The 18,022-nt window shown below is 35.6% G+C and overlaps 1 protein-coding gene across 1 annotated transcript in view; it reads left to right on the top strand.

Annotated features, from left to right (window-relative positions):
• The window catches only part of PCDH7 (protocadherin 7), a 280,066-nt gene that overhangs the window by 120,563 nt on the left and 141,481 nt on the right, over positions 1-18,022 (top strand). Inside the window, 1 exon segment of the mRNA XM_061993475.1 lies at positions 14,443-14,659. Within this exon segment, the coding sequence (XP_061849459.1) occupies positions 14,443-14,659 (217 nt within the window).

Below are 18,022 nucleotides of genomic sequence, written 5' to 3'. Positions count from 1 at the left end.
CTTTTTAGAACTTTCTTGAGTCTCAAATAATGTATTCACGGATGATGTTGATAAAGTTCTTATGATCAAAAAATATCTGTAAACATGTGGCTGGCAGGGATGACTACACATTGACTACTGAAAATGTAGACTTAAGCGAACTGTAATTTGAACTCACCATCAGCCATATTAGAAAACATATCATAACTCCTTGTTGTATGTTATGTTTATGTGAGGCATGAAATTAAAACCAGTCATTTATTAAACCTAGAGTATTTTTCTGTCTACTACCTTATTTTTAGAATGCCTTAAAGATCTTAAAAGAACATGAACTCTAGCAAATAAATGTTCTTGATAACAAAATCATACATCTTTCTCCTGAGCAAAATAAAAATCGGAAGAAATATCCAGTTGATGATCCTGGAAAGGACTGAAACAAGGGAATCTTTGCACCAATGTGTATTTCTCATCACTGAAATACATGCTGCATTCATGAACAGGAGAAAATATTTTTCCAAATTTAACATATTGTTGCATATTGATGGCTATCACATGTAAAGTTTTACACTACAACTTTTTTGTTCTACCTAGTTACATAATACTTCAACTAGCTTGACTATTAAAACCCATCTGTAGTAAGATTCTTCTTTTGAAAATAGATTCTTTTTTCATTTTCAGGTCCAAATCTAAAGAGAAAGGTAACAGTGATTTTGATTTGGAATGGAAAAGATAAAACTACATATGTGGAAATAAAGTCCTAATAAAAACAGACATATCTAAGAAGTTATTAGTCCTCACTGTTATTTTCCAGGTAATCATCTCATTGCCTCCCTCAGAAGTCATGGTTTTAATATTAATTGGCTGTAAAGACAAACACATGCCAGGATTACTTATATTAGAAAACACAAGTTAATTTTTTTTTCATAGAATTTCACCACTAGACTTTGGAAAGAAACCACAAACGAACGTTTTTCTGTGACATTACACTGTTTTCTCATTCAATAATGAATAATAACAAGTTGATGGTTGTAACCAATTACATAGATAAATATTCCAGAACTTCTTATGAGGCTGTATATTTAAAGCATCTTTAATGTGTTAACTACATTCTCAAATAATTACTGACATTTCGAGTCAAGTGTAAAGTAATAGTTCACATTTAAACAGCTCTTATATTTAAGCAATTTGCCTCAAATGACATCACTGACAATTACAATCCTTTAAAAATTACTATACCTTTAAATATGTCATCTAAATTTAGAGAATAATTTGGACAACTTAGATGAATGAACAGTAAACAAACATTGAAGACTAAATGATGCGTAAAAATAATATAAAATATTTCATCTATTGCCTACACTTGGAAAACATTTCTTCTAAAGATTCTGGAAATTGTGTCATTGTTAATACAGTTTTGGTGAGCAGTGCTAAAATCCTTACTCCTAGCCACTTAGAAAATGCATGAAATCTGTGTTTGCATAGCTACCCTATTAGACTTGAAGTGCCAGGTTTATGTATTCATATACCTTTAGAATTTTATTCTATTCTTCCAAAAGTAGTTGTTGATTTTTCCTAAAATTTGATGCTGTGACTTCCCCTGTACATATTTGGCTAGAGTCTTTTTTTTTAACAGTTACTAAAAAGATAATATTCTGAATAGTATTAATAATTAAATGTTTTAACAAAGACAAATGAAGTTGATTAAAGGGTGAGACTTAAGACCCAGATTTCCACTTTGACGCAATGTATGTATTAAGAATTCACATATTTATTAATGATTATTTTTTCTCTGTTTATCTAATGAGTTCCATACAGGACACCATGGTTTATTAGCAATATATTAAAAATATTTAATCTAATCTTAGCTACAAGACTATTTTTTCATTACTTAGGAAAAGACATTACTTCTTGCTCATCAGTGCTTTCTTAATACTACAGCCTGATGTTTTAAAAGGTTCATATATGCTTTAACTGTCTGGATCTGTGATTTCAATGGCAATTCTGTCAAAGAACCTTTTGCAAATACAAGCCTCTATTTGTTCAGGGATACAAAATGTAAAGAAAGCAATTTTTATAAATGGCTGTGTCAACATTAGCAAATAGAATAGCATAAGAGGAATTGATCTGTGTGGTGAAACAGTCCATGCATATAACAGTGTGTGTATATATATATATATATATATATATATATGTGAAACAGAAAGCTCTACTGGAATCTCAAGTGCTGTATGTACACATCACAGAATGGTAGGGGTTGGAAGAGACCTTTAGAGATTAACTAGCCCAATCCCTCTGCTAAAGCAGGTCCACCTAGATCAAGTCACACAGGAGTGCGCTGAGGCGGGTTTTGAAAACTTCCAGAGAAGGGGACTCCACACCCTCCCTGGGCAGCCTGTGCCATGCCTCCATCACCCTTACAGTGAAATAATTTTTACTTTTGTTTAAATAGAGCATTTTGTGTTCCAGCTTCTTTCCATTACCCCTTGTCCTGATGTCACTTAATTGGATTGTTTCCATCACATTTTGACCCATTTGGACTGCAGACAGCTTAAAGGATCATCATTCTATAGCCTACAAAAAAATGTGTGGAGAGTCTTTCCAATTTCATCTTCTGATTAGGGGCAATTTGGCTTAAATTAGTTTGGAAGTAGGCTTATGAATGTGTACCTCCCATTTAAGGGCCTGATAACTAAGATGAAGAATTATATTATTTTTCCTTTCAGCACACTACCTTTTAATAATATTCCTGATTCAAGAGAAGTTGCTGAGAATCATTTCAGCTGGAAGAGATTTTTAAGATCATTCAGTCCAGCCTTTGTCCTAGCCCTGTCAACCACTAGACCATTTCCCTAGGTGCAACATCTAATGATCTCTTAAACACATCCAGGGTCCACCTCCACCACCTTCTTGGGCAGGCTGTTACAATGCCTGACAACCCCTTCAGTAAAGAAATGCCTCCTAATATCCAGCCTGAACCTCCACTGGAACAACTTGAGGCCATTTCCTCTTGTTCTATTGTTTGTTACTTGGGAAAACAGACCAACCCCCATCTTGCTACGACTTCCTTTCAGGTAGTTGTAGACAGCAATAAGGTCTCCCCTGAGCCTTCTTTTCTCCAGACTAAACAGTCCCAGATCCTTCAACCGTTCCTCATATGAGATGGGCTCCAAATCCTTTACTAGCTTGGCAGCCTGCCTCTGGATCCTCTCCAGCACCTCTATGTCCTTCTTGTAGATATGAGCCCAAAACTGGACACAATATTCAAAGTGCAGCCTCACCAAAGCCAAGTACAGGGGAATGATCACCTCCCTGCACCTGCTGACAACAGTTCCTGATTCAGGCCAGGAAGCCATTGGCCTTCCTGGCCACCTGGGCACACTGTTGGCTCATGTTCAGCCGCTGTCAATCAACACTCCCAGGTCCCTCTCTGCCTGGCAGCTTTCCAGCCACTCCTCTCTAAGCCCGTAGTGCTGCTGTGGGTTATTGTGGCCCAAGTGCAGGACCCGGCACTTGGCCTTATTGAAACTCATGGCATTGGCCTTGGCACAGCCATCCAGCCTATCTAGATCTCTCTGTAAAGCTTCCTTACCCTCAAGCAGGTCTACGCAATCACCCAGCTTAATGTCACCTACAAACTTACTAAGGGTGCACTCTATGAGCATATGATTGAGCTGGTAGGATGGAAATGAGAGTTTTGTTGGTTTGGGGTTTTTTTTTTTTCAGAAAATATATAAGTCAAGAAGAAACTTTAATGAAATAGTGTATCAAACAGGCAAAGATAAAAATATCTTATGCTGAAAGGCAAGAGCTAAGAGACTGAGCTGCCCTAGTTTGGGCAGCAATTCTCTGCTGAAAACCAGAGGAAAAAGAAACTCAAACAAACTGCTTCAAGAAAGACAAATTCCTGAAATATTTCAAGTAAAGAGAAAGATCTGATTACAGAAAAAAAAATGTGAAGAATATTAACCATTGAGAAGGTGTAAGTATTGAGTAATATAAGACACTGACATGCTGACATTCATTATTTAAATGAATACCATTCCATTGCCTTAGTAATAAATATTGGTCAAATAAAAAATATTCAGAGGATTTTAATGAAAATTATTAGAAAGAGTTGGAATAGAATATTGGCTACTAATACTCATATGGTGGTTTAGCCGTAGCTGCACAATAACCAAGCCACACAGTTACTCACTCCTCCCCACCTCAGCAGGATGAGAATGAGAATCAAGAGAGAGTTCTAGAACTTTGTGTGCTGAGATAAGGACAATTTAATAGGACACCACAAAGAGTAGGCAGTTGCAATGATGGCCAAAGGACACAGGAAAAAGAGCAATGCCCAGTGTAACTGCTCACCGCCCTCAGCCCGACGGCAGATCTGTAGCTCCCACACTGACCTCAGCGCCACAACCCGGCCGCTGCTCTGATAGCCTGAGCGTCACGTCACATGGCTTGGAATAGCCTAGCCATGCCTCCTGGCGGCGGCTGGGGAGAGATAACTCTATCCTGGACAAACCCAGGACAACTCATTACTAATGTAATGAGTTCAGAGTGAAAGTACTAAGTTCACTAAAGTTGTGTTTAATCTACATGAAAGATTCAGGACAAGTTTTTTTAAGAAAGTAGAAAAAGTGATAAAAATCTTATTTCATGGTATAGTTGTTCTTGGAAAGACAAAGTATTACTTCATCCATTTCTTTCTTGTAGTAGAAAAATAAGAGCACTTCAGGGTTGTAGATACTTGGTTCTTACAATTCTCAAACAATAGGATAGTGAAGTGATAACAAAAGTATATTTTTATGAACAGACAAAAGAGTATAATAGAATTATTTTGACCATTTCTGCTACAGGTTCTCATTCTTTGTTTCTTTATGCTCATCTTTCAATAGCTATCAAGAAGAGCTCTTGTGAAACGCTAAGAATATTGGCTTCATTTAAAAGCCTTGTAGATCTTGTTTAATTTTTCTAAATGAACTTGTGTGTTGTATTTTGGTATAAGAATTCTATCACAAAACAGTATTGTATCTCTGAGAAAGGGATGTTTGTATTATTGGTGTCTTCTCTGAAGATATTAATAGAAAAAATAAGCATGACTTATTTGTTTACTTGTAAGAGAGATGCAAGTTATTAAAAATCTATTTAATTTATGTACCTAAGTGAATGAAAAGGATTTGGGACTGCTCAGAATTCATTGTTGTGATTCAGAAAGGCAAATGTGGATAAGAGGCAAGAAAGGATATTTGAGAAAAGCACTGAACTTAAAACAAAAAATGTGTATTTGAATGTTACAGTAAAGATGTGCATAATGTAAAATGCATTATGAAATACTATCCCTGGATATCAAATATTAACATGTAGTCCTGAGCTTCAGCAAATAGGTATTAGTCCACTTGTATTTCATATTCATACAGATCAAACAAAATATGCTCTGGTTCATGACCTGGAGCTTGCGACTGCAACTAAAATTAATAAAAATCCTACCAAAATAAGTGCCAATAATATTGGAGAGTCTTTCTTCTGCCTGTAGAATTCTTACCTGATAGCTGAGTCAGTCACAGTTCATCATAGGTGCTGATTGCTACAGAGTTCTAGTATCAGTTTTTTATTTTATTCAACTGTCATTTAAAATTGCAATTGTTACAAGTTTTTGCTAAATTTAAAGGAAAAAGTTATTATTTTTATTAATGTGTTTCTCTTCTTTTTCTTTGCTATTGTAATACTTGTCTCAGATGTTTCAGTATTCTCATTGAAAAATAATGCCTGTTTAATCTCCTGTCAACTTTATATTAACCACAAAGAATGAAATTTAGAACAGTAAAAAATATGTGATTTGAATGAGCGAAAGAGTTGTGTGGGTTGGAACTATTAATGCAGAATAGCAATTGTTCATTAATATTTTGTTTTTCTTCCAAGAAGCTTCCAGCAATTAAGAATGAATAGAAAGAAAAAGATAATGACATGTTTTACCCAAAATTCAAGTACTAAAGAAACACTTGGAATTTATGTGATAAGTTGATCTATCTCTTCTGCCTGTTCTTCAGATCTACCCTATACATTTCTCAAAGTCACTCTGTTAGTCTTGCAAGCTGCTTGACATTGATTGACTTTCTGAAGATAACAGGAATTATAATATTATTTAGGTTTGACTCATCTCGGGTGCTTTTTATGCTTTAACATAAATTGAAATGCAGGAATTCCATTCAAGCAAAAAAATCCCCTTCTTCACTATGAGATTGACAGAACAGGGGAACGGGTAGCTCAGAGAGCCTGTGGAGGCTCCATTGTTGAAGATATTGAAAAATCAACTCAGTATAGCCTTGACCAAAGTCCTTTAGGTGACACTACTTCAAGCGGGAGGATTGGACTACGTGTCAACATCTAAAAGAAAAGGTAGTTACCAGGGGGACTCAACACAGATTTACCAAGGGGAAATCCTATTTGACCAACCTGATAGCCTTCTATGAGGGTATAACTGGCTGGCTAGATGGGAGGAGAGCAGCAAATGTCATCTACCTTGACTTCAGCTTTGGACACTATCTGCCATAACATTCTCCTCAGAAAGCTCAGGCAGTGTGGATTGGATGAGTGGATGGTGATGTGGATCAAGAACTGGCTGAATAACAGAACTCAGAGGGTGGTGATCAGTGGCACGGAACTGAGTTGGAGGCCGGTGGCCAGCGGAGTTTCACAGGGTTCGGTTCTGAGGCCAGTCTTGTTCAACATGTTCTTCAATGACCTGGATGAGGGGACAGAGTGTTCCCTCAGCAAGTTGGCTGATAACACTGAACCGGGAGGACTGGCTGATTCCCCAGAAATCTGTACCACCATTCAGCGGGATCTTGACCAACTTGAAAGTCGGTCAAAGAGGAACCTCATGAGGTTCAACATCCTGCACAAGTGTAGAGTCCTACATCTGGGAAGGAACAACCCCATGCACTAGTACAGGCTGGGGACTGACCTGCTGGGGAGGAGCTCTGCAGAGAGAGACCTGGGAGTCCTGTTTGGCAATAAACTAAATATGAGTCAGCAATGTGCCCTCGTGGCCAAGAAGGCCAATGGCATCTTGGATTGCATCAAGAAGAATATAGCCAGGAGGCTGACAGAGGTTCTCCTCCCCCTCTACTCTGCCCTGGTGAGGCCTCATCTGGAGTACTGTGTCCAATTCTGGGCTCTCCAGCTCAAGAGGAACAGGGAACTTCTGGAGAAAGTCCAGTATGGGGCCATCAAGATAATCAGGGGACTGGAGTATCTTCCTTTTGAGGAAAGACTGTGGCAACTGGAGCTATTTAGTCTAGAGAAGACTGATGGGGGATCTCATTAATATTTACAAACATCTAAATAGTGGATGTCAGGAGGTTGGGACATCCCTTTTTTCTATTGTATCTAGCAACAGGACAAGGGATAATGGGACGAAGCTGGAATGCAAAAAGTTCCATTTAAACATAAGGAAAAACTCTTTTACTGTGAGGGTGATGGAGCATTGGAACAGGCTGCCCAGGAAGGGTGTGGAGTCTCCTTCTTTGGAAGTCTTCAAGACTCCCCTGGATGCATTTGTGTGCGACCTGATCTAGGTGGACCTGCTTCTGCTGGGGGGTTGGACTAGATAATCTCTAAAGATCCCTTCCAACCACTACCATTCTATGATTCTGATTCTTTGATCTCCAGAGCTGGTACTCTGACCAACTTAAATCCTAGTGAATAGCCCGAGATATTTTCACATGTTGTGAAAATGTGCAGTCAACTGATTTTAGAGTTAGGGAAATGTAAGAACCTTAGTTCCAACCTTCTAGATGTTTGACAGTTGTCAAGCTAATGCTGAATGAATTAGCAGAAATAATTAAAACAATAATTTTTGCTTTAGTTTGGTACTTAATTTGGGCAATTTTTTTTATTACTCTCAACATATTAAATCACTTCTTGGATTGTATATTATATTTGTTTAAAATGTTTTCAAAATAATGATCCTACGTCACATCCTTTTTTTGATATAGGTGTTGTGACAGCAGGAAGCTTTGATAGAATCTTACTATTTTTATCTTAGTGCTAAGTAAATAAGGTAGAAAATTACGAACTCTTCCTTGTTATGTACACTTTGTATTCAGGCTCAGTTCTGAGGTAACTGGCTGAGAAAAGTGTGATGATTGCAACCCTAGGTCTGAAGTAAGCGTAAAAAGAATTCCCTCTTCCACCTCATCATTGTAGTCCAAATGCCCTAGGATTTGAACCTATGATATTTACAAAGCAATGGCTTTACAGAAACCGTGAAAGAATATTAATCCATAAACAATGTGAAATATCAGGAAAAACTAGATATTTTAGGAAATGAGAGCAAAATCCCTCTCTTGATGGTAAAAAAAAGTGACAATTAAGCCTCGTGCAGCTGTATGGGGTTCTGCTAATAGACGGCGTCAGCACAAAAGACACAGGTACCAAGTCAAAGGGAAACAGGCTGATTTTTACTTAGGTCTAAAGCACTAAGATAACAAGCAAAATAATGCAATTTTACCAAAGCAGCAGAGAGAATAAGCAACATAATGCACTTAATTACATAGTGATAGTAATTAAGAAGAATACATCACCAGTCACCTTAATTATCATCACCCATATCCACAGTTTCTAAGAAGTCCCTGTTCCAATGAAAATTTGGAGAATCTGTCCCAGCAACTGGGAAGTCCTATGTATTGCACCCACTCCTAGGTGAGATCTCTTACAGTCAATGTAAAAGAATCCATCTTTTTATATCATTGAATAAAAAAGTTACATAACTTCTAATGTGGACTATTTGCTTTCTCACCAGATTTTTGTTCTGCTAGTGAGGGAAAACAAAATATCAGGTTTATGAAATACAGTTGAAACAAGGAAGAAACAGTGATATACCTTTGCAATATAATACAAAAGTATATCTTTTCTCTGTGATCTGATTCTGTCCATGATCAAGTACATTAGGAATAATTCCATATGCTCTTATCAGAAAAGATATCAGTTTTCAGAGGGAGATAACTATTGGACCTATTGCAGTCTTACTAAATGCACATCTAATAAGGACTATCCCTACCAAGGGACTAGTAAAGATTTAGAGTTGCTCTTTTTCTGGGAAGGACAAATTGAACAGCTATTCACTTTATTTGGGTAAAAGCAGCTCTACCATGTTGTTTCACAGTGCTAGCAGATCAAGCTGTATAAATGTTGTGCACTGAAAATCAATAAAGCTAAACACAACCTTCTTCTCTCCCATCAAGGGTATGTGCCCTATTTTGTCAGTACTCATGTCCATTTCTCTGTGAAATAATACAGTTGTAATTTTATCAATGGAAACACAAAATTAAAGCTATAGTCAGTTTTTCCTTGTTATCCTTCTTTTTGGCATTGCAGTAAATATATGAGATAACCAACATTTTACCAATAACTTTTTAGAAATATTAATCCTGATATATATCCTTCTTTCCTCCTGTTTGTCCCATTAATACACAGCTTTCTCTGAAACCTCAAATGCTTTATAGATTAGGAAATAAATAAAGATTAGAGTACATGAAGAATGTTTTTGTTTATGGAAGAGGTTTTTACATTGACAGGGACTGATGCATAAATAGCATTTGTTATGTGTCAACATTCTAGTGCTCGTAACTTTCTTGATAGTATTAAATCTCATTTAACTTTAGTGTTCTTATAAGTAACAATTGAAAGACTACTACCAATTATATAAACAGTAACATACATATGCATATACAATTGGGTTTTTTTTCAGAGGCTTTTTATAGCAATCCCGTACTTTTGTGTTTTTAACTTAATCTCTAAGATATTGTAGTTTCTTGGATGTAAAAAATAGGTACCATAATTAGTCTGGCCGCAATTTTAAAATTATGTAAAAACTCAGTATCTTTTGTGACTGATGGTTCTGTTATGATCATTGCTATATATATCCAGATTATACTATCTAAAGTACGCGGTGTTTTACATATCAGAAAGTATAACATGTCAGAGACTGTAAACCACAGTGTGCATATCCAATTTTTTATGTTCTTAAAATCCATTAAATTAAGGAAATATGTTGTTCCCTATCTTTGCAGTTAACAAACATTTATTATGATCAAAGTCTATTTGTTTTTATCAGAAAAGCACAGGCCACGATGTTACTCCATGAGACATGATGCATTCAAAATTTGGTAAATATTTATCTATGAAAATTGGGTTCTCAGAAGTAATGCAGTATAGCAGCTGGAATCCTGATGTTTCTACTGGAAGTAGAAGTGTAAAGAATGTTGCAGAATAGCAATTAAGATGCACATAGTTATTTCAGAAATTATTTTGTCAGTATTACACTCATTGACATTCTGTGGAATAAACTGAATTGTCTCTACTGAACTGATACTATGTGTGTTAGTTTTGTGTCAGATGATTCCTCCTCTGTGCAGCATTTAGGTAAAAAGCCAAGATACACATCCAGATCTGTTTAAAAACTCGTTATTAATAACTTAGCAAACCCATGTCAAATTGCTTTTAGTTTAGCAGATAAGTAATTATATTCTTAGAGATTTTCAGCTTTAGATAAAAAACAGCTCAACTTTTCATCTGTCAAAGGTGTTCTCTATATGCCATCTAGGTAAAAAAAGAATATGGGAAGATGAACAGGATCATAGAATGGTATCATAGAATGGTAGGGGTTGGAAGGGACCTTTAAATATCATCTAGTCCAATCCTCCGAATGCACCTAAATCTTTTATTGCTCTTTCCAAAACGGATTTTAAATAGCATGTCTACCATTCTTGTGGTAATTGCAGATCTGATAATCAAGTGTTCTGTGCTTATCATCTAGTTGAGAATGATTTCCAAAAAAACAATGGGAAAGAGAAGAAAAAGTTTACTTGAGAATTTCTTTTAATTCAGATTTGAAGTTGCATCACTCTTCTTATATAACAATATATAATGCAATGTGTTTATGGTGCAGCATGTCACAAAGTGAACATAGGCAGGTGATTATATCTGGAAAAGTAGGTAGACTCAATTTGTTACTATCATTGAATGAAATCTTAAAAACCTTGGGATACTATGGTAATATTTATCTATTTAGGTTAAACTTCTAACAAAATTTTAGGAGATATTTTCCTAAAGCAGTGTAGGTATGTGGTGACCATAAAGTAAAAGTGTTGCATCCCACACTTGAATGTGGTGGGATCTCCCATATGGAGAGAGACAGGATCCCCCTGACAAAGATGGCGACAGCATCTATTCTACCATGCAGAGCATCCTGGTGTGGAGAGCCTTGAAGAAAGAATGTCTATGGATTGAAATTGCAACCTAAGTCAAATAAGGAAGTGATCGCAGATGTGGACAGGAAAGGATGCAAGATTACAGGTACAAGAGAGTGAAAGAGGTCAACTGCAAGGGTGTCATATCTATAGAAATGTATGCATTCTGGGAAACAAACAAGAGGAACTGTGGCTCTGTGTGCATTCTCAAAAATATGACATTGCTCAAATTACTGATCTGTAGTGGGACAACTCCTGCATCCAGACTCCAGGCTGGGAAATGATCTACTGAAGAGCAGCTCTGCAGAGACCTGGGAGTGCTGTTCAACAATAAACTAACCATGAGCCAGCAGTGTGCCCTCGTGGCCAAGAAGGCCAGTGGCATCCTGGGGTGTATCAAGAAGTGTGTGGCCAGCAAGTTGAGGGAGGTTCTTCTCCCCCTCTACTCTGCCCTCATCTGGAGTAGTGTCCAGTTCTGGGCTCCTCGGCTCAAGAGGGACAGAGAACTTCTAGAGACAGTCCAGCACAGGGCCACCAAGATGATCAGGGAACTGGATCAGGTTGTGGGAACTGGGGCTGTTTAGTCTAGAGGAGACTGAAGGGGGATCTCATTAATATTTACAAATATGTAAATGATGGGTGTCAGGAGATTGGGACATCGCTTTTTTCTATTGTGTCAAGCAACAGGACAAGGGATAATGGGATGAAGCTGGAACACAAAAAGTTCCATTTAACCATAAGAAAAAACTATTTTACTGTGAGGGTGATGGCACCCTGGCACAGGGGACCCTCCTTCTCTGGTGGTTTTCTAAACCCACCTGGACATGTTTCTGTGTGACCTGATCTAGGTGGACCTGCTGTAGCAGTCAGGTTGGACTAGATGATCTTTAAAGATCCCTTCCAATCATTACCATTCTCTCATTCTATGGGCACACTAGAAATTTCTGTTAACAGTATAGGAGCAAAACTTGATTGTGGGATCCATCTGGGCATTGCACCAATGACTTAAGTGTGAGTGAAGAGGAATTGTTTTTTTATGTCCTTAGACAGTTTCTTAACCTGTTTCCTGAATAATAGTAGAATTAGTAAATAGGGAACCCATGTTTTCCAAACAAAAGTGTCTCATTTATAATATAATCAGGGTGGGCAACTGGTCATCTGCCATGATAATAATATGAAGAAATATGTGTAACTTCAATGTCAAGAGATGGAAAGGTCCTGTGAGTTTAAACTTTACTGGTCTAGTGAAGCCTTAACTTCTATTTGCAAATATTCTTAAGTAATATGACAATAGTCATATTGGAAAGAAACAGAGTCTGTTTACAAGATATGAAATATTGTCGTTGACAATCTTTTTATAGACTTAGCAGTGCTTCTGTGGAAACCACATGAAGGGAAATCACTACTTTTGTAAACAAAACAAAAAAAAAGACAAAAGAAAATGGATTGCTTGTATGTAAAACTATAACTTAAGTAAAGATACTTTACTTCTCTTTACATTTATTTAGTTATTTCTCTAAAGGAATTTACACGTGTCAATTGTCAATAACATAATACAGAAGTTATTATTCAAATATGAAAATACATATATGATGCCAATGTTCTTCAGGACAGACGACTACAAAAGGGCTTTATACTACCTGTAAGATTAGGAACCAGTGAGAAAGCCTTTAGAATTCCTGTTCAGTTCAACTAAAGAATTCCTTCTGAATAGTCCTGGAAGGGAAAAATGTTACTGAGCATTTCTGGGGAAGAGATATTAAAATTGTATATTGTAGAGATAGGATCTTAAGATAATAGTTCTAATTCTCCTCTGTGCTTTCTACTATTTCCACATTAATGAAAGGAGCAGAAATGCTAAATGATTTTAATTTTTTTTTAGTATGTTTTATTTGTGCTCTCCATTTTTTGTTTTGCTCAGCACTGAACATATCTTCAAAAATTTGCATCCTCAAAAAAAAGTAAATATTCTAACTGTAACTCCTTCCACTGCTTTTCTCATAAACCTAATGCAGACTTCTGTTTTTCATGGCATATGTACGTGGTTGTAGTTACCATTTCCTCCTTTCTGGCCTGCATACTCTTTTGCAACCTATAGTAACCAGAGATGCCAGTGGAGGTGATGTATGCCTTTCTCTCTGTCTAGCATAGAACTTGAAACACATCTGAATCCAGAGGTGGACAGCACCCTCTGACTGCACATTTTAAACAGAGGAAAGTGTGCATAGTGTCTTATAAAATAGATCTATTGATGTTTGTTTTAGAAGATGCTTTCTAGAACATCAGATATTTCTCTGTGCTTTTCTAGCCCTGTAAGTTATTTCAAATGTTTCATTAAATTATTTGAAATGTATCAGTACCACTTGGATGTAGTTCAAATTGTAGGACAATTCCCTAGCTTCTTACTGAAATTTTTGCCTGCCCTCTCTGTTCTCTGAAATGTGAAATGTCAACTCTCCCACTTCCTTGGATGCTTACTGGTGCCAGGGTTCAGCATGTAGGCTTCCAGAGCAACAGTAATATCTGTCATTTTGAATGAATATAAAACTCTAACCATCTATGTTTGTACAGTCCCAGTGGAAACGTGGTGTCAGCTGTGCTTGTGGTACTTTAAAGGCTTTATTAAGTCAGCTGGCAACACACCCTGTCTCCAGGCACTAATTTTTATGGCAAAAGAGCTAAACACTGAACCTTTCCCCCCATCCCCCCACCGTGCCCTTTAAAAAAAAAAATCACAGGAAGTTATTTTTAAAAGGCTATGGTTGTGCTGCTATGTTATTAGTACCCTCAATATAGTTTATAGGTGAGCTTTTATACCCACCCACCCAATCTTAGGCATACACATGCCCACACTGCCAAGTACCTTCAAGTAATCAGATAAATCAGATATAAACCCCATTAAAATTTTTATTATTGAGTAAAAGAGGAACTGTACAGAGTTTATAAATAATTATAAGACAGTTTCCTTAGCTCATGTAGTCATTTGAAAGGACATTATGTAAAACTGTGGGAAAGTGCTGGACCGTACAAAAATCCACAGATACTCTGTCCAATCACCTTTTAAGCTTTTAAGGACTGTACTTGCTTTTTGCTTTAATATAGACAAAATTGTTTAATTAGTAAATGTTAAAATATTAGTTTGCTTAAGTCATGTTTTGAGAATCCGTTGTTCAAAAATTGAACTTTTCAGTGACATTCAGAATCTTTTCTCTTGCAGCCATTTCGTAGAGTGACGTTTTCTGTTGTGAGTCAGCCTCAGGACCCACATCAAGGGTCATTGCAGAGTTGCTATGACAGCGGTCTGGAGGAGTCAGAAACACCAAGCAGTAAGAGTTCATCAGGGCCAAGACTGGGTGCCCTTCCACTCCCAGAGGACAACTACGAAAGGACTACGCCGGATGGCAGTGTTGGTGAGGCAGAGCATATGGAAAATGGTAGGGGCAAACATGACATTCACACACATAATCTCACTAGCAAGTGATACTAAGTAGACTTTTGAAAGGTCAGTCCAAAACCATAAAAATTTATATTAAATAGCTTAAATGGTAATTATTTTATTTTAAAATTTGTTAAAATTGAGAGATACAAAATAATGAAACATAACACTAGTAATAAAATCAGCACTTTATTTGCTTTACATGATTTTAAAATTATGCTGCAAAAGCAGTTAAAATACTGAAAAATATACCAATAGAGGACTATGGAGATGGCAAATTAATTAAATTTCATACCTTTCATTTTAGATAAAAGATCATAAAGAACATGTATTCTCTTTTCCTTCCATTTCTGCTTCAACAACTAAGGAAATTTCCCAAACTGTAATGCATTCAGCATCAGCAAAAGAAAGCAGGATTTAAAAACTCCACTCTAAAAGAACTCCTTTTCCCCCAAAAATGTTATGTAGATTGTTTTCAAAATAACATTGTCGAGTCCATTCTTCATTATTTAGAAAACAACTGTTATTTTCCTTTTCTTCACACTTTGTTTTGTACAATACTTTCAGAGCATTTAATTTAAATTCAGGGTCTGTTTATGTAGAAGAGAAAAATGCTGAATCCTTATTTTTTTCTATTGTAATTCTCCAAATATTACAAAGCAAAGTAAATCTAAATTTTGTTTTGTTTTGTTTTGTTTTCTATCTAAAACTATTTAGAATTTTGAAATTTATACCATAAAATCTGAATGTTTTACTATTCTCCACTTCCTGGCCTTCATCTAAAATTTTGTTAAGTTGGACACCAACTCCATTGAGTTTTTATTTGCCCATAAACAACAAACTAAATTACTGTATGTCAAAGTGTGTAGATTTTTGATGACCAATTAAATAATAGGTTTGCTAATCCAATTAGAATTAGTACATATATGCAAGAAAAGTGATATATTTTCTGTTATGGAACAAATTAATTAGTTTGACTAAGTGTATGTTTTAGTTTTTCAGAAATTACAGTACTGGATAATTGTTCTTTGGAGACAGACATATTGACTCATAATTTTTTTTTTTTTTTCAATTATAAGATACTGCCAAATCTATGTATAACTGAAGAATGGCTACAGCAGTCTACATATGCTTATAATGTATTTCCCAACAGCAAATGAGTAACTGATCAAAAAAAGAGATGGTATTATCCATCTAAAAAGATACAATAGGTTATGTAGATGTGTTTAAGTGTGTGTCTGTATGTTATCCTTAGTTTCTTGTGTATCTCTTTACATTTAATTTTTCTGGTTTTGTGGTATCATAGAAGTGGTACTGGTATTTCTAGAAAAATGTAAAAAAAAATGTTTCTAGACTTTTAACCTAAGTTGAGATGATTTTTTTGTCATCTATTTTGTTATAAGATTTTGTGGTTAAGATAAAGAAAGTGAAGAATTTGTGAATTCCCTTAGACACATATCAGTAGATTGCTGGACATTATATTCTGAGTTCAGAAAGTATGCTAACATAGAATATTCCTAAACCATATTGGGAGAAACTATAGAACCACAGCTGAATATAGTTTTTAATATATTCAGTAGACAATGAAAGTCATCACACTGAAATGTAATTGAAAAGTTCTTGAGCAGTGTCAAAAATTAAAGCAAACCAGTTTGTTTAAGTTTTCATGTTGATGCAGAAACTGGAATTGCATTCTGTTAAAGTATTTTAAACATTATTTTGATTTTTTGACAGATTATAACTTATATTTTGTAGAATTAATTTGTTGGATTCAGTTTTAAAAATAGTGTTGTATAGATAGAATAGATGGAAACATAGAGGGAGAGAAATATAATATTCCATGAATAATGGAATGAAAACAAACTTACCAAGAAAAAAATTTTTGTATGGCAAGATCTGCATGTAATAATCAGGAATACGTTCTCCTTTATAAAACCTTGAATTCAGACCTTTGACAGGTGGGTGACTTTGTGAAGAAAATGAAACTTTTCAATCTTGGATTTTACTGTCATATTTTAAAACCAAGATTTCAACAGTGGCATGTCATCTTTCTCCAGAAACTTTTGTTAACAGTTATCTATAAATAATAACAGAAAAGGATAGAATGTACTTTTATTCCTTCATATATGTAGTAACTGACATTTGAGTAAGATTTCTGTGATCTGATTCTTAGGTCCACTTGTATTTTAACTATTTTAAGAACAGTGTTATTGTTCAAATTTCATAATGCAATCTTCAATATTAATGGATGATTCTGACAGAAATAGAATTGGAATTTAAATCTATCAAGAGTTCATTTGTCACATTTCATTGGAATCTAGGTATTTTACAGTGTTTAGCTTGGCTAGGTTTTTATCAGAATTTACGCCAGGTTTTCATGCAGATTTTCCATGGAAAAAGCACCTTGGAAGCTATCTTAGTTATTAATTGTTTGTATTTCAAATGTTTAGAATTTCATTTCAGTTGGTGTGAAATTAACTAATTGCTTTGGATTTCCTTTCATTTTAATGTTCGAAATGATTATTTTCAGTACGGTATGCTAAACTCTCAAATACGTTTGGCACTTTTTTTGCAAGCTAGGCTAACTAAGGAAAATAAGTAATTTTTATAGATAAGGCAAATGCAAGAATGTTTACTTCACAGTCAAAGTAAATAGGAAATTCATTTTTTTTGTTTGCTGCTAAGAAGCCTTTTTCTGTTTTCTCGGGTAAGGATAAAAATCTGGTAAGAAAAATATGGGTAAGGGAGTTGATGTTCTTTGAATATACTGTACATTACCTACCAACCTATATGACTGTCAGATTTACCTTGAAGTTTTGTTCTGATGATTAGCTTTGGTATAATATGCAAGAGGAAAAAAAATAGGAGGGAAGAAAAAAAAGAAATGTTAGCAGATTGACTGTGAAAATTCAGTATGCAAAGATCCTGTTAATTAGTAAAATCTGCAGAACCAGAAGTAACTTCTGAGTTAATTTATCCCCTGCCCTTGGAGCTTTCCTTGCAAGGAAATTCTGCTCATATGTGCATCCTTCTCTATTTCTACTATTAGAATGGCACTGTCTTAATGTAAATTGCACAACAATTTTCTGGAGAACATTTTTGTAACATTGGTATTTTTGTATCGGAGGTAAAGATATTACCATGGTAAATAAGTTTCCTAGTCTTTTAGTCATAACCTTCTGTTTTTGACAATGTCTAATACCACACATTTCAGGGAAAAGTTAAAAAAGAACCCAATCTCAGATACTCCCAGAATTACCTGTCTTCCTGACTCTAAGAGTTAACAGCCAGCAAGTGCTTGAAATTGTGCTTTTCTAAATAATGATAGTAATGTCAATAGTAATAACATTAAAGAACCTAA

This window comes from Colius striatus, chromosome 3 (assembly GCF_028858725.1).
Source record: "Colius striatus isolate bColStr4 chromosome 3, bColStr4.1.hap1, whole genome shotgun sequence".
Classification (NCBI taxonomy): Eukaryota; Metazoa; Chordata; class Aves; order Coliiformes; family Coliidae; genus Colius; species Colius striatus.
The sequence above is the reverse complement of the archived record's forward strand: the minus strand, read 5'-3'. Positions and strand labels throughout refer to the sequence as shown.